This window comes from Haliotis asinina, chromosome 13 (genome assembly GCF_037392515.1).
Source record: "Haliotis asinina isolate JCU_RB_2024 chromosome 13, JCU_Hal_asi_v2, whole genome shotgun sequence".
Lineage (NCBI taxonomy): Eukaryota > Metazoa > Mollusca > Gastropoda > Lepetellida > Haliotidae > Haliotis > Haliotis asinina.
Window position 1 is genome coordinate 985,369 of NC_090292.1, and position 22,511 is coordinate 1,007,879.

The 22,511-nt window shown below is 40.6% G+C and overlaps 1 protein-coding gene across 1 annotated transcript; it reads left to right on the forward strand.

Annotated features, from left to right (window-relative positions):
* Positions 1-19,276: 19,276 nt before the first annotated feature.
* On the forward strand, positions 19,277-21,322 carry LOC137260312 (uncharacterized). The gene has a single exon (XM_067797992.1). It carries the CDS (start codon positions 19,277-19,279, stop codon positions 21,320-21,322), a length of 2,046 nt encoding a protein of 681 aa, XP_067654093.1.
* The last annotated feature ends 1,189 nt before the right edge of the window (positions 21,323-22,511 follow it).

Here is a 22,511-nt window from a genome sequence, read left to right on the forward strand (position 1 = left end):
AATTATGAAATTTCTTCAATATGTCAAGGTTTGAAACACAATAGTGTTATTACCAAATTTATGTCAAATTAAGTGAATAACATAAAAAAAATCGGAAATGGCGATAATTGGTCTTGTTAGTTGTAGGGAAAGCACAGTCTACACTACCGCGCTTCATGTTGACCGTGTTTCGGTGAATAGCTATCATCAAGACAAATTTTATTTCATTGTGTTAAGAAATAATGGATCAAATGGTTAAAAACCGCTGAAAATGGAGATAACTGGTAGCTAACCAGTATGGAGGAATCCATACGTTTCGTTCAATTTGATCGAGATATAGTTCTTTATCGAGACCACGTGTCTGTGAAGGAAACAAGTAACACAAATAAATTTAGTTTGAAATCATGTGAAAGACAAGATATACATGGATCTGTATTTGAAGTGAGACTCCTCCCTCAAGTCAGTATTTCCACAGTACATGTATACATATAAACATTGTGTTACATGCAGGGAGAAACAAGAACTCAGCTGGAATGTTCACCTACCATGCAGATCGCAGTCTTATGTAGTCCCTGGCGATGGCGGAATCACGGTGCTCGGGCTCGGGTCAGTTGAGGCTGAAACGGAATATCTTAGTTAGAAAACTACACATACCACATAAGCAATATAACCACAGGCCCCAGGTTTTGCTTTCCAAATGTTTTTCCCTTCACCATTACGTATAGATGCAGTTCATATACATCTGATACATCAGAGGCATTACAAATATATGGTATTGACTGAGATACCTGTTCATCAAGACCGCGAAAAAAGGGAACACTTCCAATATTTAATATCAAAGTTGGAATCTGAAAATGTTAATAAGTTGTGCAATGACTGTGTGTTAATAGCTGATTAACAGCTCCTTATTTGTTGAAATCTTGTAATTGAATAGATTGTTATTTTTTTAAAAATATAATCAGGAACGGTGTAATAAAGAATCTGTTCGCCCTCAGGGTTAGAGCTGAGTTAGGAAAGAATATATTCTACTGGGACTTCATTTATAAACATACTTTATCCTTCACGTTTTTACAGATAAAGACAGAATAGATAAATAAACAAACAAAAATTGCAATTGTACACCTACTCAGAATTCCTCCTTATGAAATGACCACCTGTTCCAGATTGAATTCATTAACCGTGACTGGAATTCAAAATGTCTCCCTGTTTAGTGTACCTGGTATTTTACACATTTCCATGAATTCTAACGTGAGGCAGATTAAACCTCAGTGTTTATCACGCAGTGTGAAGGGTAACAGGGCAACTGGATTCGGTGTTTGTGCTACACAGTTGTAATTTAGTGTCAAGTAAACTACCTGAAACACTCACAAAATGTCGGCATACTGAGTGACGGAAGCAGTGCAATGTCTCAAACAACTGCTAACTGACACGACCGTAAGCAATGTGTTTTGATAAACATCAAGGTTACAACACGTGGCAGTGTGTGGTGGTGGTTGTCAAGATCACAGATGATTTCGTTTATATAATTAGTTTATGGTACTGTAAATAGATGTAGTATGGTATTGTTAGAGTGTGTTATATATTGTTGGGAGTTGTTGTTAGATTATGTTCGGTAATACTATGGGAACAGGGTTATGTTCAGGGAAGCGTGACCAGGTATGGCCAGAGAGCTGGGGTGTTAATTTGTAAACAATAGAGAGGTGTTGAGTAGCTTGGGTATGGGAGGTCAATATAAATAGTGAGGAAGGGTAGTAATCTGCACAGTCAGCCAGAATCACCACTGTGTTCACCTGTATGGGTTCAACTTTTGTATGGGATTGCATCTCACGCTGGCTGGCGTAAGTTTTTATTATCATTATTACTTTTGTATTTATTGATTGAGTAGATGTAGCAAGAAATTGTTTTACTGATGTAGTATTTCTAGATATATGTGCATATTGTAACACTATATAGCCACAAAGCCATTCAAAATTTGAATGTTATCGTTCCACAAAAACTGTTCCACTTTCAAATATGTAAATCGGAGTAAAGTACATGCATAAAGTATAAGACATTGACACATGTCTTACTGAGTAACTGTAGTTACTTATATTGTATTGTAGTGTCCCGGAACTGGCCGGTTATCCTTAAAGTAAGGAGAGGGGTATTATCTCCGCCTGTAAGGAGACAGACAAGAGTCTTCCCTGTTGTACAAGGAGCATGTATCTCCTAGTAATGTGAGATGTGGATGGCACAGCCATCAACCATTACACAGGCCCCTTAAACTCCGTGAGGGAAACCATCGCCTGGGTGTGAGGGATACCACACAAATACCATGACGTCACCAAGTGGAACCAAAGTGCACTGACATTCTGATTACATTGTAAAGAGAAAGTGTTCTCTCTGAGTGGCAAATTCCTTTATTGTTATTTAGTTCAATTGTTTAGTTTCTGATTGGGATTATATGTAATCATTATCTATATTAGTGAGGGTATTAGGATTTTAGTGTAGTTAGTAGTAGTAGTAGTATTATTAGAACTTTAGCAATATAAGTGGTAGACAGAACTGTATATGTAGCTAGGTTAGGTAATTAGATTAGTTAGTTGTATTTGCACCTGTAGAATTAGTTTAGTATAGGTATTGGGGTTACTTATATCTTAGGGGGAGGAATAAAGTTTTGCAAAACAAACTATTCTTCTGTTGTGGTTACTTTGGTATGTGACATTTTGGTGGCAGCGGTGGGATAATTAGATTATTTGTCACTATCAAAGGGAACCCTAGTTGTGTTCTGTAGCGCATTTGATGTAGCGTTGTTGATTGTATATCGCTGCAGAATCTTTGTGTCCATAAAGAAGGGTTAGAACATACGGCACCACTTCTGCGTCCTTGAGTGTATGATTTGGAATTCAAGGGTGGAGGGTGTATTGTGGTTATTGGTCAGTTAAGGCCATTGGTTCGTCGTGAACATTTTGAACATTGGGATATATGGGAAATCACCTCCGGTTTTATTCTTGGTAGGATCCCTATTTATTCCAGACAGTTTGACTTTTTGTGTACCCTGCTTTGCCCTCATACAGACAATTATGGACATTGACAAACTTATCAAACTGGGTCAGAGTTTAGGGTATGAGAAAGATGATTTGAGAGTGTTTGTGAAAGAGCAAATGGAGTTGGAGAATGAGAAAGAAAAGGACAGGCTCGAACGGGAGGAAAGAGCTAGGGAGCGGGAGATTAAAAAGTTAGAACTGGAGGAAAGAAAGGAAAAAGAAAGGTTAGAATGGGAACGAGAGAGAGAAAGATTAGAATTGGAGAAAGAAAAGTGTAAAATACAGTCAAATGAAAGAATAGAACTAGCCAAGTTAGAAAAGAGTGCGGCAGGAAATCAAGAAGGGCAGGTAGGAGAGAATAGATCGGCAGCCATTCCCAAGATGCCTAAAATGCCTCCATTTGACGACCACAATGACAATATTGATGCATATCTGCAAAGGTTTGAACGTGTAGCTACAGCGCAAGGCTGGGACCCGTCCCATTGGGCAGCTTACCTGTGTACTCTGCTGAAAGGTAAGGCTTTAGAAGTATACTCCCGGTTAAATGCCTTTGAGGCTGAAAATTACAATGCAGTTAAAACTGCATTACTTAAACGCTATGAAATGACTGAGGATGGATTCCATCAGAAATTTAGGACTGCTAAAACTGAAACAGGTGAGATTTTCACACAATTTGTAGTTAGAATTGAGAACTATTTCAACAGATGGATTGAACTAAGTGGTACACAAAAGACGTTCGAAGGTGTGAGAGATTTGCTGCTGCGTGAACAGATTTTGAATGTGACTGGAAGGGATCTGGGTATATTCTTGAGAGAGAGAAAGCCAAAAGACGCGATGGAAATGGCTAGACTAGCAGAGCAATTTATAGAAGCTAGAGGTACGAGTCATGGAAGATACAATAGACCAGTTATTCCAGGTCAAACTGACAAGCAGGTTTCCAAAGGGAAAATAGTCGAGGGTAGCGCATCAGGTAAACATGGTACTTGTTCCAAACAATTTGTTCCTATTAAGGAAAGGACATGTTACAACTGCAATCAAACTGGGCATTTGGCAGCACAGTGCAAGAAACCCAAGTTTAAAGTGGCAAGTATCCAGGTGAGTGAAGACAACACAAACATGTCTCTAATACATCCAGATAACACAAAAGTAGAGCCCTGCATACATGAAGTTCTAGATGGTGATGCAGCAACTTCAGAGGAGGTTACTAAAGCAGATGTAGCCTCAGGGAGTGTGCTTACCAAAGATCACCGCATGCCATTTTATCAGGGAAAGGTAAACGACACTCCAGTAGATGTGCTTAGAGACACGGGATGTAACGGTGTAATAGTGAGGAGGTCAATGGTAAAAGATGCATGTTTGACTTCAGAAACACAATCTTGTAAATTAGCAGATAGCAGGATCTTGACACTTCCGGTAGCATGGATTACTGTAAATACGCCCTTTTACACGGGTATGGTGAGAGCAGCATGTATGGACACACCAATCTGTGACTTAATATTAGGCAATATTCCCGGAGTTAGAGAGCCAGGAGATCCAGACTTGATGTGGGATAAGCAGGACATTAAAACAGTAGGTGCTGTAGAGACAAGGAGCCAGAGAAGAGTACGCCAAGTAGGCATGGAACCCTTGAAGACATTGGAACCTGTTGGGTTGACACTGAGTCGAGGTGAGTTCGTATCCCTACAACATCAGGATTCAAGTCTGAACAAAATAAGAAAATTAGTGGAAGAAGGTAAGATTAGGGAGACCCGACATAGTACTTCCTCTTACTTTGTGGAGAATGATATGCTGTATAGGAAGCATACTTCCAATAAAATGGACAATGGTAAACAAGTTGTACAGGCAGTAGTACCGGTTGGATTGCGCACACAGGTAATGAAGGTATGTCATGAAGCACTGATGGGTGGACATCTTGGAATCAAGAAGACTCTAGATAGGGTAATCTCACAGTTTTATTGGCCAGGAGTAATTGGTGATGTCAGAAGACATGTTCAGTCTTGTGATATTTGTCAACGTACCATGCCGAAGGGAAAGGTAAGGAAAATACCACTGGGACAAATGCCATTAATTGAAGTGCCATTTGAGAGGGTAGCTGTTGATTTGATTGGTCCATTGTATCCTGTCACAGACAAGGGTAATAGGTATATACTGACGGTGGTTGATTATGCAACACGATACCCAGAAGCAGTAGCTTTACCCAGAGTAGAGACGGAATATGTTGCCGAAGCTCTGTTCGAGATATTCAGTAGGGTTGGTATCCCCAAGGAGATATTAACAGACATGGGAGCCCAGTTCACGTCAGGCGTGATGAAGGAGGTAAGTAGACTATTGTCCATACATCAGCTTACTACTTCCCCTTATCATCCAATGTGCAATGGCCTAGTGGAGAAGTTCAATGGAACCTTGAAGACGATGCTGAAACGGATGTGTGCAGAACGACCAAATGACTGGGACAGGTATGTACCTGCTTTGTTATTTGCTTACCGAGAGGTACCTCAAGAGAGTTTGGGTTTTGCCCCATTTGAACTCTTATATGGACGCACTGTGAGAGGACCAGTACAGATTCTGAGGGAAATCTGGACAAGAGATATACCAAATCCAGAGGTAAGAACCACATATGAGTATGTGCTAGATCTTCAAAACCGTCTTGAGGAGACTATTCACGTAGCACAGCAAGAACTTCAAAAGAAAGCATGTAAATACAAAAAGTTCTTTGATGTGAAGTCCAAGCCAAGAAAAATGAAGGTTGGTGATAAAGTATTAATTCTGTTGCCCACTGATTCAAACAAACTGTTGCTGCAGTGGAAAGGGCCATATGAAATACTGGATACCTTTGGCATTGGCAATTACAGAATACAGGTTGGTAACAAGATTAAAACCTATCATGCCAATCTACTGAAAAGGTACTTTGAGAGAGAGGAGGTCAAGGACACAGCTGTATGTGACGTCAGCATAGCTCAACTTGTGCATGTCAGTGCTGGTCTGGTGGGTGTCAAGGCTGAAGAGGTGAGTATGTTAGACATAGCTTCACCTTCTTTAGTTTCTAAGGAAACGTATCAGGATGTAGACATTTCTGAAGATTTGACAGAGGAGCAACAAAATGAGGTGAAGGAGCTCATAAGTGAATTCAAAGATGTACTGAGTGATTTACCAGGGAAGGTAAATTGTATGGAATATAAGATCAAGCTGACATGTAATGAGCCTATACGATCCAAGCCCTATCCACTTCCTCATCATATGAGAGATGTTGTAGCTAAGGAGATACAGCTAATGTTAGACATGGGGGTGATAGAACCTTCTCAGTCACCATATAAAATACAGAAGTTAGAAAGATATCTGTATGGGAGAGAATTTATTTTGGAGACTGACCATCAGCCCTTAATATGGATGACCAAGGCAAAAATGACCAATGGACGAGTGATGAGGTGGGCCCTGACTTTGCAACCCTACAGATTTCTAATTCGTGCAATCAAAGGAAGTGAGAATGTTGGGGCTGATCTCTTGAGCCGGTGTTCACCCTAGTCATACTATGTGTATGGCAGTGTGTAAATAATGTACTCTCTGCATATCCAGATTATTTGTCAGCAGTTATTTCTTATGTATTACTGTGCTATTGTACATTTAGACAATTGTGTTTTATGATATTTATGCATTAAAACAAACTTATATGTGATCTTGAGTGTAATATATAATTGTACTTGTGTACAATTACTTGAAGAGGGGAGTGATGTCAAGATCACAGATGATTTCGTTTATATAATTAGTTTATGGTACTGTAAATAGATGTAGTATGGTATTGTTAGAGTGTGTTATATATTGTTGGGAGTTGTTGTTAGATTATGTTCGGTAATACTATGGGAACAGGGTTATGTTCAGGGAAGCGTGACCAGGTATGGCCAGAGAGCTGGGGTGTTAATTTGTAAACAATAGAGAGGTGTTGAGTAGCTTGGGTATGGGAGGTCAATATAAATAGTGAGGAAGGGTAGTAATCTGCACAGTCAGCCAGAATCACCACTGTGTTCACCTGTATGGGTTCAACTTTTGTATGGGATTGCATCTCACGCTGGCTGGCGTAAGTTTTTATTATCATTATTACTTTTGTATTTATTGATTGAGTAGATGTAGCAAGAAATTGTTTTACTGATGTAGTATTTCTAGATATATGTGCATATTGTAACACTATATAGCCACAAAGCCATTCAAAATTTGAATGTTATCGTTCCACAAAAACTGTTCCACTTTCAAATATGTAAATCGGAGTAAAGTACATGCATAAAGTATAAGACATTGACACATGTCTTACTGAGTAACTGTAGTTACTTATATTGTATTGTAGTGTCCCGGAACTGGCCGGTTATCCTTAAAGTAAGGAGAGGGGTATTATCTCCGCCTGTAAGGAGACAGACAAGAGTCTTCCCTGTTGTACAAGGAGCATGTATCTCCTAGTAATGTGAGATGTGGATGGCACAGCCATCAACCATTACACAGGCCCCTTAAACTCCGTGAGGGAAACCATCGCCTGGGTGTGAGGGATACCACACAAATACCATGACGTCACCAAGTGGAACCAAAGTGCACTGACATTCTGATTACATTGTAAAGAGAAAGTGTTCTCTCTGAGTGGCAAATTCCTTTATTGTTATTTAGTTCAATTGTTTAGTTTCTGATTGGGATTATATGTAATCATTATCTATATTAGTGAGGGTATTAGGATTTTAGTGTAGTTAGTAGTAGTAGTAGTATTATTAGAACTTTAGCAATATAAGTGGTAGACAGAACTGTATATGTAGCTAGGTTAGGTAATTAGATTAGTTAGTTGTATTTGCACCTGTAGAATTAGTTTAGTATAGGTATTGGGGTTACTTATATCTTAGGGGGAGGAATAAAGTTTTGCAAAACAAACTATTCTTCTGTTGTGGTTACTTTGGTATGTGACAGTGGTAAAGATCGAGATGTCGACTGTCCGAGTGATTAACGTTCCCTCAGTATCAATGTTAGAAATAATGAGAATTAACCATATTTGTCTTTCCATAATCTACATCCCAATGCACTTTTTTTCAAAAAATGGTGCAGAAATACAACCTAAAGGTTTCAGTGTTAAAAGAGAAAAGCTACAGTTTAAACTTTGAGCTGATACTTTTGGTCGTGTGCTACAGTGGGGATGAATTCCAATGCAATGTAGTTGTTCGTGGACGTGGAGCAAAAGATGGCTCACGAAACACATCCGTCGGGCCGTTATTTTACTGGGCAGATTTGAAATAATATCATAAAATCTTCGGTGAGGGATATAAGTGTTATCAGTTCAAAGGATGAAACTTACAGGTACATAATTTGATCTGATATAACAAGTCTACCGGGTGAAACGCTGCGTTGTGATATTTACCCAGACCTTCCGTCGTCCCGCCTGTGACAGGCAAATCAAACTTCCGGGTGTAAACATTGTGTGAAGCAAGGTCTTGGTTCCTACAACTTTCATACTGCCTTACAGCTGTCGAACAATATATACACAGCAAAAATAAAAAAAACCCCCAAACTTTACACTCATTATTTTTCAAATAGTGTTGTTGTGATTATGGTTAAATGCATTGTCAAGGGCATTACGTCACACATTCATTCTACTGGTCGGGCCTACGTAGCAACGGGGAGAGCACTGGACGCTAAGATCACGTTTCCACGTGCCACAAGTTACGTGATCTATTGATACACGTGCAACTGATCTCACGGTAGCAGAGTACAGTGTCATCTCAGAAAAACACTATTTCATTGTTAATTATTCGTTAATTTGCAATGCCACGACTATCAAACATTCAGCGTGAACGTGCCATTGACACTCTGAATACGGAAACGTCCGTCACTGATGTTGCGAAGGTTATGCAGGGATGCAGTCGACAGACCATCCATAATCTCCAGACACATGACCATCAAACTGGCACCACAGCTGACCGCCCCCTTTCCTGGTCGCCCACCTGTGACGTCACACGTAGTTCAAAGACCGACAGATTGTCTTACGTCATTTGCGTAATCGGTTTGTCACTGCCACATCCACTGGGGATGTATTGTTTGGAGGTCGAGTGACTGCCCAACCCATTCGAAATCGCCTGCGCTCTGCTCGTCTTCATGCACGGCGACCATATCGTGGACCAATTCTAACCCGTTTCCCTCGACGCCAGCGTCTTCTCTGGGCACGACGGCACCTGAGATGGACCCAGCGAAATTGGAATAGGGTTGTGTTTAGTGATGAATCAAGGTTCACATTAACCTTTGCTGATGGAAGGGTTAGAGTTTGGAGAAGACGAGGAGAACGCAACGAACAGTGTTGCGTACAGGTAGTGGATGGATTTTGGGGCGATAGCGTCATGGTTTGGGGTGCTATCAACGGTCATGTTCGACCCCGACTCATTGTCATCCAGGGAAACCTTAAAAATAATGCGGCAGCATACAGGTGTAGCAGGGCGTGGAGTCATCCCACAGATGACATCCTTACCTTGTCAGCTTGGTCATGTGGACAAGGCGTCCGAGTTCGGATCGGAAGGTCCGTCGTTCGATCAGGTGCTCGTTCCAGAGCTTTTGCCATTCACGACAGCTCATGGCCCAGGTCTGGCTTTCCAACACGATAACGCCAGACCTCATACGGCCAATTTAACAACTAATTCCCTCAGGAATGCTGGCATCAATATCATGGAGTGGCCCTCAAGATCACCCGGACTCAACCCCATACAGCATGTGTGGGATGTGTTAGGCAGGCGGTTCGTCAAGTAAGGAACCTTCCACTTGTAGGAGCTTGGTGCCATGTTGGTACAAATATGGCGGCGCATTCCCGAAGATGTGTTCAGACGCATCATCCAATCCATGAGGAGACGTTGTATCGTAGTTGTGAACGCCCCTGCAGGACACACCCGATATTGACATTATTTCATTAAGTCGTGACTCACGCTGTTTCATCATGGACATTGTAGTCGTGTTTCCGGGGCAACCGATTCCATGACAAACATGATCTGTATGCTATATCTTTCATGACAAGAGAATTGCACACAATCGTTATTTCAAACCCATTTTCCTAAAGGTTCAAATTATTGACTTTGAAACGAGTGTAAATGTAACAAGTGCCAAAAACATATAAGTACAAAATACATAACAAGGTTAAAATACATAACAAGTACAAAATACACAAATTGTAAAAGTGTACTGGAAATATATACTATTTTAACATGTCTTGTGTTGTTTATCTGGTTGGGATCAATTTAGAACACCTTAAACAATAATACAATTGCCAGTGAAAAGGTTTACATTTTTACAAGTCCATGATGTATTCAAAGTAACCACTTGGTCATGGGTCGAAAGTAGTTCCTATGCAAATTAGCCAAGTTTTAATGAGGTCAGGCCTGCTGTCTTGTCCCTGGTTTCTATTGGCTGAAGACGTGCAGCATCTTGATTGGATGTTGAATTTAGTTGCATTTGCAAAGTGTGAAGTTTGTTCACTTGCTGTCTTTCTCCCAAGTGGGAAAGGTGATTTGAAAGTCATGGGAAGAGGATATTGACTTTGATGGATTTCTGGTTGGTTATATTTGATTTTACAGAAAAAGAATAAACTACAAAAATATGTTCAATTGTTGAAAGGTTCATTGAGTATTTATTGTAACTGAATTTATGCTTTTGGTGGAGGTATATTGTGACTCAGGATTAAAGTTGTTGGTGTCGATAATTTCACTTCCAATTGATTCAGATTAATGTTTGAGTCCAAACAGATTGTACGTGTACTGTTCTGGTGAGAATTAGCATTTCCATGCTAATTATGGCATACATATTTTAGGTCCTTGGAGGGTGTATTATTTTGGTGCCTCACAACATGTGGTCAGTTGATGCAAGTTGTCACATAGATGGTAAGACAAGCTGATATGTTACTGTGTTTGGAAGATGCCAAAAGTTCTTCATAACTGCACTTCTGAGAGTCTTGTGTAACTGAACCTTTTTGTGATATCCATTTATTTGAGTTATTTTTATATGTTTAGTGGTAGAACAATTATCTGAACAAAGTGCAATGTCTTGGATGTGATAAAGGGTAATTTTGACGGAGATTAATATATTTGTACACATTGTTTCAGACTTGTATTATTAGTCAACAAAAGAAATAAAACCGAACTACAGCCTCAACGGAGCTTGGTTTTCTGTGGTCGAGCCATTCCCGTTACATAAAGTTTTTATTTTTGTTGAGTTTACATTTACACTATTTCATCCATTATCAGTTCAAATATCAGAATCTGAGAACGTACCCACGTCCAAACACGAACGACATGTCTCAGTGCTAGATCTGAAATTACTTGACTGGCTACACTACCACCGCAAACCTGCCAGCTATGACGTCATTGTGACGTGTCAGGTTAGAAGCATGGCGACGTTTGGCGCTTAGTCCCCTGGATGCCGAGTTGTTTTTTTCAGGCAAACGTTTTCGTAAGGTTTGAAAAGTTAACGTTGTGCGAGAATAGACCGATCCAGTCTGTCAATCAAAGCTGGCGCATGCGTCTATTTCGGCCAATCAGCAGGCCGGGTGTGCATTGTGGATTTGTCAGACTTATTTCCGGGGTCAAACGAAGCCTCCGAAGCTATGTGCTTCGAATTATGCCATTCACACTCGCAGTATCTGTTATCCGTTACTGCGATTTAATGAGTACCTTCAACAAAACCATTTTGGTGAAGACAAACAAAATTGAGGTGGATCAAGGAATGCTATAGGCCTCACGATCAGTTAACTGTCGGCACCATCGTTCTCGAAACCTACGTCTGCTCGAAGTTGAGAATTTGCATGAATTTCCACACTTTCGCACGTTTGCAAAACCATTATCATTTGGATGACAACAACTAGCAGTTTTAGGATTCCTAAGTGTTATAAACACGGATAAATTTTGTAACTACAAAATTGTTTTTGCATAACGTTGTAGTCAATACTGGGCATTGATTTGGTAGACCATAAAGCTGAAACGAGACAGGCGAGAAGGCCGTGACACAATGTAAACAAATCTGACAGCGATCTGATTTCGGTTAAGAAAGACCAAAATGGCACAATCTGTTACATTAAAGAACAATGTGATTGATATAGTTGCCTTCGATATTCTTAAATTTGTCACACATTTTATGACGTTGTCAAGTTTCAAAAGCACAATCTGAAGGGCTACTGTGCAGTACACTATCCACCAATAGCTCAAAATATTTGAGGAGTAATATTTTTAATTCAAAGGGACAGTGTAAGCAGATACCTATCACGCAATATCCAAAATATGAAAAGCATGGGTTGTCTATAAAACCATGCCTTACATATTTCGGAATTTCCAAAAAGAGATGTGGATCGAGACGAAAACTATGCCAGAAGAATAGTGACTTTCTGGAATATTGGAGGGAATTAAATGAAATTGTATTTCTTAACTAAGAGAATATTATTTGCCTTTAATTTTTGTTACAACATAAATTTGTTCATGCAGGAGAGGTACATTGGTACACTTTAGGAATAATACAGTCATTAAAATTGATAGCAAGAGATCTTTTAAGGATTTTCATCCTTTAGTAAACGTACGTAGAAATCTAGTAAAATAAATATATTAAATAATATGACCATTTATAAACAATAATTCCTAACTGACTGACATATTAGATTCATGTGGTTTGAAAGCAGAACCAGGCATAATTAGACAACACTATAGACATGTCATGGCAGAGCAATAGCTTGGCACTAACTTAGCAAATGCTACGTTTTGGCCACACCCTGGTCTGGCATTATTCAGTCTTCGAACAGAATAACTTACAAAATCTGAGTTGACTATTCATGTAACTGGAATGAATATTGAAACATACATTTAGTCCAGATTTGATGCAATGCTTCTTAGAAATCACCATCTTTTGAGGAGGTTACCATTGTTTCATCACTGAGCCAAAGTGTTGTTTATTAAAATGGACAAATTGTTCAAGGTTTATTGATGCATGGTTATTTGGAAAATCAGCTTCATATTAATTGTACACTGGTTTGCAGGATGCGAATGCTTTAGGACATTTTCCTAAAGTTATGTTATGACTTTTACCACATTTTGAAACAACTTGAATATGTTTTTGGTAACATTTCTAAGTATTCCAGAGAAGGAAATAGATCAGATTTCATGTTATGTCCTCTGGGGATATGGTCTCAGATATAATAAAACAAGATTTCTAGAATCATTGTTTAAGAAGCAATGATGTCTAAATGTAATTTTATTGACACAACTCTTTGAAACATGGAAATATTTTTTGCACCTTATGTACGTTAGTAATGATCTCTGAAGAAATCTAGTTATTTGTTTCGGTAACTTTGGATCCTCTGTTCAGAGATTATACTGTTTCTGGAAGATGGGTCTGTGTACAGGTGCAGAGTGTATCTTGGATCTTCTTTATGTTATGGTGGTGTTATATACCTGAACATAAAGCCTGGCAGTTCATGAAGTCCAGTATTGTGGAAGTTTGTAAATTAGAATGCAACAACAAAGTACACACAGAAAAATAAATTGAAGAGGATGATTTAACGAATATATTTCTATATATTAAGTGTCATTTTAGGATGGCGTAGTCATTTGAAGATTGAAATTTTACTGAGATTTGCTAAGATTAGCTGCTGAATATTTGCTTCTGGGTAGATCTATGTCCAGATACATCTACTAGTATGTAAATAATGTTCCGCTTTGTTAATCAAAGGTGTAGACCCATGATTTCACATAAATGATTGAATTAAATTTGAACATTGGATAAAAGATCGAACTGAAGATACCGAAACGATCTGCAACTTGAACATGTGTCAGTGTTCACGGTTATTATAAAACTACGATGGGAATTTAGAGGGACAAAAACCTAAACAACATACTTCAGTTTCACTTTCTTGATAGTATATCTTAGACGGACATGAGTTGCCAGATAGATTAATCATTTCGAAGGAAAATACACTTCCTACACGCAGCCACTGGCCGAGACGATTTTTCATCGGGCATATAACTCAATTCCACTCATTACAGCCTGTCAGCTATGATATATTAAAAATAAAATACGTGTAACTTTCCCCTTTAAATATCATTCACAAAAGACGGATACCAAAGTACCACAAGCAGAAGTCATCAACGCCGTTCTTACGTTTCGACGGCGGTGACGCCATTGTTATTAGTCAGAGGTTGTCCCCCCTAACGTCAATAAACGAAGTGGGCGGGGCTTATCGACCCGGACTGGATCGGTCTATTGCGCTCGCGTGGTTCTGGATCTGCGTATGACTATAAAATTACACAGAAATGTACAATAATTAATTTCCTATTCGTTGGTATAACTATAACTGCTACTACCTCAGCAGTTTGAGAAATAGACACTGCTAAATGTTGTCCAAAACTTTTGTGCGCGTTTAATACAATAAATTTCTCCGTTTTTTATCGTGCACCAATAAAAACACTCTGCTACGATTTGATTCTAAGATGTGTGGGGAATTCAATGATGCATTTGCTGCAGCTGACTATGAAATATACGTGGTGTTATAGGCGTCTCAATACGGGCCTTCTCAAAACGTGATTTTGTAAACACTATCCAGTATGGCGGAAAGTGCACTTCGGTGTTCGTGTAAGTGTATTTTCGAAAACATCCCAACTGATTCTGGGTTCATCAGCGACATTTCAGAATTATCATTACTGGTTACTTGAAAACTTGATATCAGTGATCATTAATATGCTATTTGAAATTCAATACTCACAGCATGTATCCGATTTTCCCATTTCAAAACACACAGCAAATAACGCTCTGAATCGCGATTTTGTACAGTTTGAAAAATGGCGACATTTACGATGAAGCCTATTTTGACAGGCAATTTTAAGCACTTTAGCTTGGTCTGAGATAATTGTGGATGGTATCAAGAAACAGGGAATTTTCCGTCATATTCAAAACTGTGCAGTATATATATGTGCGTGGTATATTTAGAATTTTATTGGACTTCAAAGTGAGGGGTGAAGAGGAATTACATATATGTCCCTGTGGCTTCCAGCTGGTTAACTGCTTGTACTGGTCAACATCTCCGTGTGGAAACATTTGTCGTCAGATGAAAGGAACACATTACAACATATTTCGTGTTACCTGTGACATGGACAGGAATTGTATTAGGTACTTCCCTAATTCACCGATTGTTTGTATACAAACTTCTAATATTTGTTTACAAAAATACAGAAAAATGGCCCTTTTCGATGTATATGTGGATACCGTAAGACCTTAGAGACGTATATGTAAATAACTGCGTTCATTCTGTCAAACAAGTGTAAACTGCAGGGATTCCCTAACTCAGACTAAGTGTGAGATTTATACACATACCGAGATATTTGTGTTCAGATAACGTATCCATAAGTTGTCAGGCTATTCAGAATAACATGGCCTTAGTCAGTTCCCTGTTAATGTCATGTCATGATTATTGGGTAATGAAAGTAAAACATCGGTTTGTGGCTGTGATGTGTCCATGCTGGCTCCAGAGTTAAACCAGCCATCGGGCAATAGTAATTATAACGTGGTGATACGTTTCAGAAGATGTCCGGCATATATACCTCTGCAATAGGGCAGCTTGGCAATTAGTCGTTTTTAAACGAAATACCCAACACTTTGGACAGTCTGACTCCCCAGGTAACCGCCTCCCACTGATGGAGAACTACTTCGTATGATGTGAGCAGTCATGAAAGTGCAATCCAGAACGAGGCTCTATTAGGGCATTCCACAAATACTGGCATTAATGGACAAACAGAGAAAGGGTTCATGATTTGATGTAGAGTTTCATTCACCCCGACTTTCCGGTTTCTGCCATACTGAGATTGTCTTACTTTGTCAGATCATAATGACGCAAACATAAAACGTGCGGTGTTTAGTTGACTGGGGCAGTGCTGACAGGTCTCAAATGATGGCTTGACGACTGAGTCTGGGTGACTTCCCAGCTAACACGCAACGTTCCCACAACGTCTGGGTCTGGGTGATTTTACTACATGAAGGTTGCAGCACTCGATAGGAATAGGAAGAATCCCTGAAAAAACCAGTTCGAATCTAATCAAGTGCCTACTTCCTACGAATCAGTAAGTTCACCCAGGAATCTGTAGGTACAGAAATAATTCCGTGTGAAGATAGGTGAGTTGAAATGAAATATGCAAAAGCAATACAGTTTCGACAGGGAAAACTACACATAGTAGTTCGTAGTAGAAATGATGTTAGCGATAGCAAAGTTACATGTCCAGGGTAAATGCAATGATTTTCACACACCAGCTGATGTTGATGTTGTGTAAGATGAGGAGATATGCAGCACCTGGCCCCATCTCATTACTGGAATTGTACACGAGGCGAGGGGGAACGGAGGGAAGTGCAACTGTTACCTTGTAATGGTGGTCCCACCTGACGAAACGAGTTCGAGGCCTGGGTGGTGGTGGGGTAGTGTTGGGGTAGTGTTGGGGCAGTGTTGGGTCAGTGTTGGGGCAGGGTTGAGGCAGTGTTGAGGCAGTGTCGGGGCAGTGTTGGGGTAGTGTTGGGGCAGTGTTGGGGCAGTGTTGGGGCAGTGTTGGGGTAGTTCTAGCTGCATAAGACGGGCGGGGCCGTGGACCGTACTGGAACATTGTATACTGACTTGTCCTGTAAAACCTATGTTAATATACCTAACAAAGAATACGTTGACATGTCCCATCAGTCCTATGTTAATATACCTAACAAAGAATACGTTGACATGTCCCATCAGTCCTATGTTAATATACCTAACAAAGAATACGTTGACATGTCCCATCAGTCCTATGTTAATATACCTAACAAAGAATACGTTGACATGTCCCATCAGTCCTATGTTAATATACCTAACAAAGAATACGTTGACATGTCCCATCAGTCCTATGTTAATATACCTAACAAAGAATACGTTGACATGTCCCATCAGTCCTATGTTAATATACCTAACAAAGAATACGTTGACATGTCCCATCAGTCCTATGTTAACAGCGTCAATGAACAGTACATTTGTCAACCCGTCCTGCGAACCTTATGGTGCCATGCCCAATTTACACTATGTTAATAAGCCCTGAACGCTGAATGCTGCTCACAGTAAACAGTACGATCTTTTGGTCACAAGTTTGACTTTGAAATAAAAACGGTTTAACAAGGTCATATTTGGACCTGATGGTTTTCCTACAATGAAAACGCTGAACATGCACGTCCAATATATTATTGTCAAAAAACACTGAATGTGCATGCGTTATGACTGTAACACATTGGCTTAATTCAAAACAAAAATGCTATTCTCAAAACTCTTGGTTGGAATATCAAGATAGAATGTTAATCGTGGTAATCAAGCATCAAATCTCTGTTGACAGTCTCACCTGCTGTAGTTCCAGGAAACGTCGTGGTCAAAGTCGTGTGTGACAACTGAGACAATGACGATGTTACCAGTGAATTTCCATTTCCATCACTCGGTCTTATCTCTTTCCTGATCCCACAACTTACATTCAGTGTCATCACGTCCTCTGTAAGACGATTCATTACTTCCTTTGTATCAAGTAAGTCTTCTCTGGTCTGGTTCAGCTGAGTGGTTAAACTCTGAAGTAACTTCAGCCGGAGTTCCTGCAGTCCATCCATGCACGATTCAACCTCGTTTCTCATCATCACAGAGCTTGTGTTCAGCGTATTAACGTCCTCAGTAAGACCGCTGATTACTTGTTTTGAATCTAGAAGATCTTCATTGGTCTGGTTTAGTTGAGTGTTTAAACTCTGAATGTCTGTGGGTAACTTCAGACGGATTTCCTCCAGGCCATCCATGCACGATTCAATCTCGTTTCTCATCATCATTCAGCTTGTGTTCAGCGCAATAAAGTCCTCAGTAAGACCAATGACTTGTCGCCTTGTGTCACAAAGATCTTCGTTGGTCTTATTCAACTCGGACTTCAGCATCCTTGCATATATCGCAGATCAGCAACAGTGTGCACCTGAAATGCACTGATTACATTTGTCAACCTGTGATGTTGTTTTTGAAGACTTTCTCTGTAGGTGTCTGTAGGTGGCCTGCAACATCCCATATGTGGGACTGTGTACTGTATGGAGTATATATGGCGTGCAACATCCTATACGTGGGACTGTGTACTGTATGGAGTATATATGGCGTGCAACATCCTATATGTGGGACTGTGTACTGTGTAGAGAATATATGGCCAGCAACATTCCATGTGTGGGACTGTGTACTGTATGGAGAATATATGGTCTGCGACATCCTGTATGTGAGACTGCATGTGTACTTTGTGGAGAATATGTCGCCAGCAACATCCTGTATGTGATACTGTGTACTGTGTGGGGCTTCACTATCCCTTCATACATACTACACGCCTCACTGTCCCGTTGTTGTGTACTACAGGTCTCACTGTCGCTCCCTTCGTGTATACTACACGCCTCACTGTCCCGTTGTTGTGTACTACAGGCCTCACTGTCGCTCCCTTCGTGTATACTACAGGCCTCACTGTCGCTCCCTTCGTGTATACTACAGGCATCACTTCACTTCCTTCGTGTACATTATTCAGTCCACTATCTCTCCCTTTGTGTATACTACAGGCTTTACGTCCCTCCCTTCGTGTATACAACAAGCTTCACTATCCCTTTGTGTATACTACATGCTTTACTGTCCCTTTGTTGTGTACTACAGGCTTCACTACCGTCCCTTTGTGCTTTTTACAGCTTCAGTATCGCCCGCCCCCCCCCCCCCTTCGTTCGTGTATACTGCAGGCTTCACTATCCCTTCGTGTATACTACAGGCTTCACTTCCCTCTCTTTGTGTATTCTACAGGTTCACTATCCTCCCCTTCGTGTATACTACAGGCTTCACTATCCTTCCCTTCGTGTATACTACAGGCTTCACTATCCCTTCTTGTATACTACAAACTTCACTATCCTCCCCTTCGTGTATACTACAGGCTTCACTATCCCTTCTTGTATACTACAGGCTTCACTTCCCTCCCTTTGTGCATTCTACATGCTTCACTGTCCTCCCCTTCTTGTATACTGCAGGCTTCACTGTCCCGTCGTTCACACTGCAGGCTTCACTTGTTAGCTATTTTAATGAGCCCATTTGTGTTGCTGTAGTGGCTTCCTATTCGCTATTGTACTGTACAAACATCTCTTCCACCTTGCATATGTAGCAGAGTAGTCCAAAGAGTCCAAGGCTCATAACAGGAATCAGCTGGCTTAATATATGCTTCTCTGTTCTCATGCTCTTCACCACTTGTTTGATAACGATGTTCGAGTCTAACGCCGCTCTCAAAGCAGAAAAGCTGTTCATCATTTGTTTGATAACGATGTTCGAGTCCAACGCCGCTCTCAAAGCAGAAAAGCTCTTCACCACTTGTTTGATAACGATGTTCGAGTCCAACGCCGCTCTCAAAGCAGAAAAGCTCTTCACCACTTGTTTGATAACGGTGTTCGAGTCCAACGCCGCTCTCAAAGCAGAAAAGCTCTTCACCACTTGTTTGATAACGATGTTCGAGTCCAACGCCGCTCTCAAAGCAGAAAAGCTGTTCATCACTTGTTTGATAACGATGTTCGAGTCCAACGCCGCTCTCAAAGCAGAAAAGCTCTTCACCACTTGTTTGATAACGATGTTCGAGTCCAACGCCGCTCTCAAAGCAGAAAAGCTCTTCACCACTTGTTTGATAACGGTGTTCGAGTCTAACGCCGCTCTCAAAGCAGAAAAGCTCTTCACCACTTGTTTGATAACGATGTTCGAGTCCAACGCCGCTCTCAAAGCAGAAAAGCTCTTCACCACTTGTTTGATAACGGTGTTCGAGTCTAACGTCGCTCTCAAAGCAGAAAAGCTCTTCACCACTTGTTTGATAACGATGTTCGAGTCCAACGCCGCTCTCAAAGCAGAAAAGCTCTTCACCACTTGTTTGATAACGGTGTTCGAGTCCAACGCCGCTCTCAAAGCAGAAAAGCTCTTCACCACTTGTTTGATAACGATGTTCGAGTCCAACGCCGCTCTCAAAGCAGAAAAGCTCTTCACCACTTGTTTGATAACGGTGTTCGAGTCTAACGTCGCTCTCAAAGCAGAAAAGCTCTTCACCACTTGTTTGATAACGGTGTTCGAGTCCAACGCCGCTCTCAAAGCAGAAAAGCTCTTCATCATTTGTTTGATAACGGTGTTCGAGTCTAACGTCGCTCTCAAAGCAGAAAAGCTCTTCATCATTTGTTTGATAACGGTGTTCGAGTCTAACGTCGCTCTCAAAGCAGAAAAGCTCTTCACCACTTGTTTGATAATGGTGTTCGAGTCTAACGCCGCTCTCAAAGCAGAAAAGCTCTTCATCATTTGTTTGATAACGGTGTTCGAGTCTAACGTCGCTCTCAAAGCAGAAAAGCTCTTCACCACTTGTTTGATAACGGTGTTCGAGTCTAACGTCGCTCTCAAAGCAGAAAAGCTCTTCACCACTTGTTTGATAATGGTGTTCGAGTCCAACGCCGCTCTCAAAGCAGAAAAGCTCTTCATCATTTGTTTGATAACGGTGTTCGAGTCCAACGCCGCTCTCAAAGCAGAAAAGCTCTTCACCACTTGTTTGATAATGGTGTTCGAGTCCAACGCCGCTCTCAAAGCAGAAAAGCTCTTCACCACTTGTTTGATAACGGTGTTCGAGTCTAACGTCGCTCTCAAAGCAGAAAAGCTCTTCACCACTTGTTTGATAACGGTGTTCGAGTCCAACGTCGCTCTCAAAGGAGAAAAGCTCTTCACCACTTGTTTGATAACGGTGTTCGAGTCTAACGTCGCTCTCAAAGCAGAAAAGCTCTTCACCACTTGTTTGATAACGGTGTTCGAGTCTAACGTCGCTCTCAAAGCAGAAAAGCTCTTCACCACTTGTTTGATAACGGTGTTCGAGTCTAACGTCGCTCTCAAAGGAGAAAAGCTCTTCACCACTTGTTTGATAACGGTGTTCGAGTCTAACGTCGCTCTCAAAGCAGAAAAGCTCTTCACCACTTGTTTGATAATGGTGTTCGAGTCCAACGTCGCTCTCAAAGCAGAAAAGCTCTTCACCACTTGTTTGATAACGGTGTTCGAGTCCAACGCCGCTCTCAAAGCAGAAAAGCTCTTCACCACTTGTTTGATAATGGTGTTCGAGTCTAACGCCGCTCTCAAAGCAGAAAAGCTCTTCACCACTTGTTTGATAACGGTGTTCGAGTCTAACGTCGCTCTTAAAGCAGAAAAGCTCTTCATCATTTGTTTGATAATGGTGTTCGAGTCTAACGTCGCTCTCAAAGCAGAAAAGCTGTTCATTCAGATATTGAAACCTGTTTGATACTCCAGCTTCAGCTCTAAAACAGTCAAATAAATTCGTACGTATACCCTACCATTTCAGGGATCTATTCAGTTCAGAAACACCAGCTCTTGTTAGTGAATAACAACTCTCCGTTGTGTTCACAGGAACGTGTGCGTCTGTATCAGTATTGTGAATTCATTTCCCCTTTGAAATTGCAGTCTGTGAAATTTCTTGCTGTTAAAGCAACTTAGAAGTGGATTTGGTGAAGAGGAGTGCACAGATTGCTGACACCTCCCTGACAAACATGTCTGTTGCCATAGCTCAAAATATGAGTTCTATATATTGACACACACATCAGTGATAAACTACGAGAAAACCTTTAGTTCAGTATGTACAGGTGATGGTGACCCAAGGTATGAATATCATAGAGGCTGGTATTGCTCACGTGGAACCTGCAACATTCCCCGTGCGCGTGAGGGACCTGGAAAAAGTCCAAGAAAGACACCGTTAATCATTGGGCTTTTGTCAGCGTGTCAAGATCAGAATTATTATAATGTATGCATTATGTGTTGAGTGTTAAATCTGAAGGGTGTCAGCGTACCAGCAAAAGTACCAGGAATTACACTTATATTTCACGACGGGAACACCAAAACTTGGAATTCTCACATTGTATCCAGCAGGGAAATCAAACATAGTCAATCTACCCTTGAGATATATAATGATGAATGGTGTGTAGTAATGATGCTGGTGGTGTGAGGTGGTAATTATATGTACTGGTGATCATGTGAATTGTGATGGTGAGAAGTAGTAATTATATGTAGTGACGATGGTGTGTCATGTTGATGGTGAGAAGTAGTAATTATATGTAGTGACGATGGTGTGTCATGTTGATGGTGAGAAGTAGTAATTATATGTAGTGACGATGGTGTGTCATGTTGATGGTGAGAAGTAGTAATTATATGTAGTGACGATGGTGTGTCATGTTGATGGTGAGAAGTAGTAATTATATGTAGTGACGATGGTGTGTCATGTTGATGGTGAGAAGTAGTAATTACATGTAGTGACGATGGTGTGTCATGTTATTTGTGATAGCTTGTAGTGATGATGGTATGCAGTGATGGCGGTATGTAGCAGTGACGGTGTGTAGTGATGATGGCACGTAGTGAAGTTGATATGTAAGAATGACTACAGGTAGTGTCCTTGTTTATAGTGATGATGGTCTATACAG

Coding starts and splice junctions, on each gene's coding strand:
- LOC137260312 (XM_067797992.1), top strand. CDS start 19,277: ATGTTCGAGTCTAACGCCGCTCTCAAAGCAGAAAAGCTGTTCATCATT.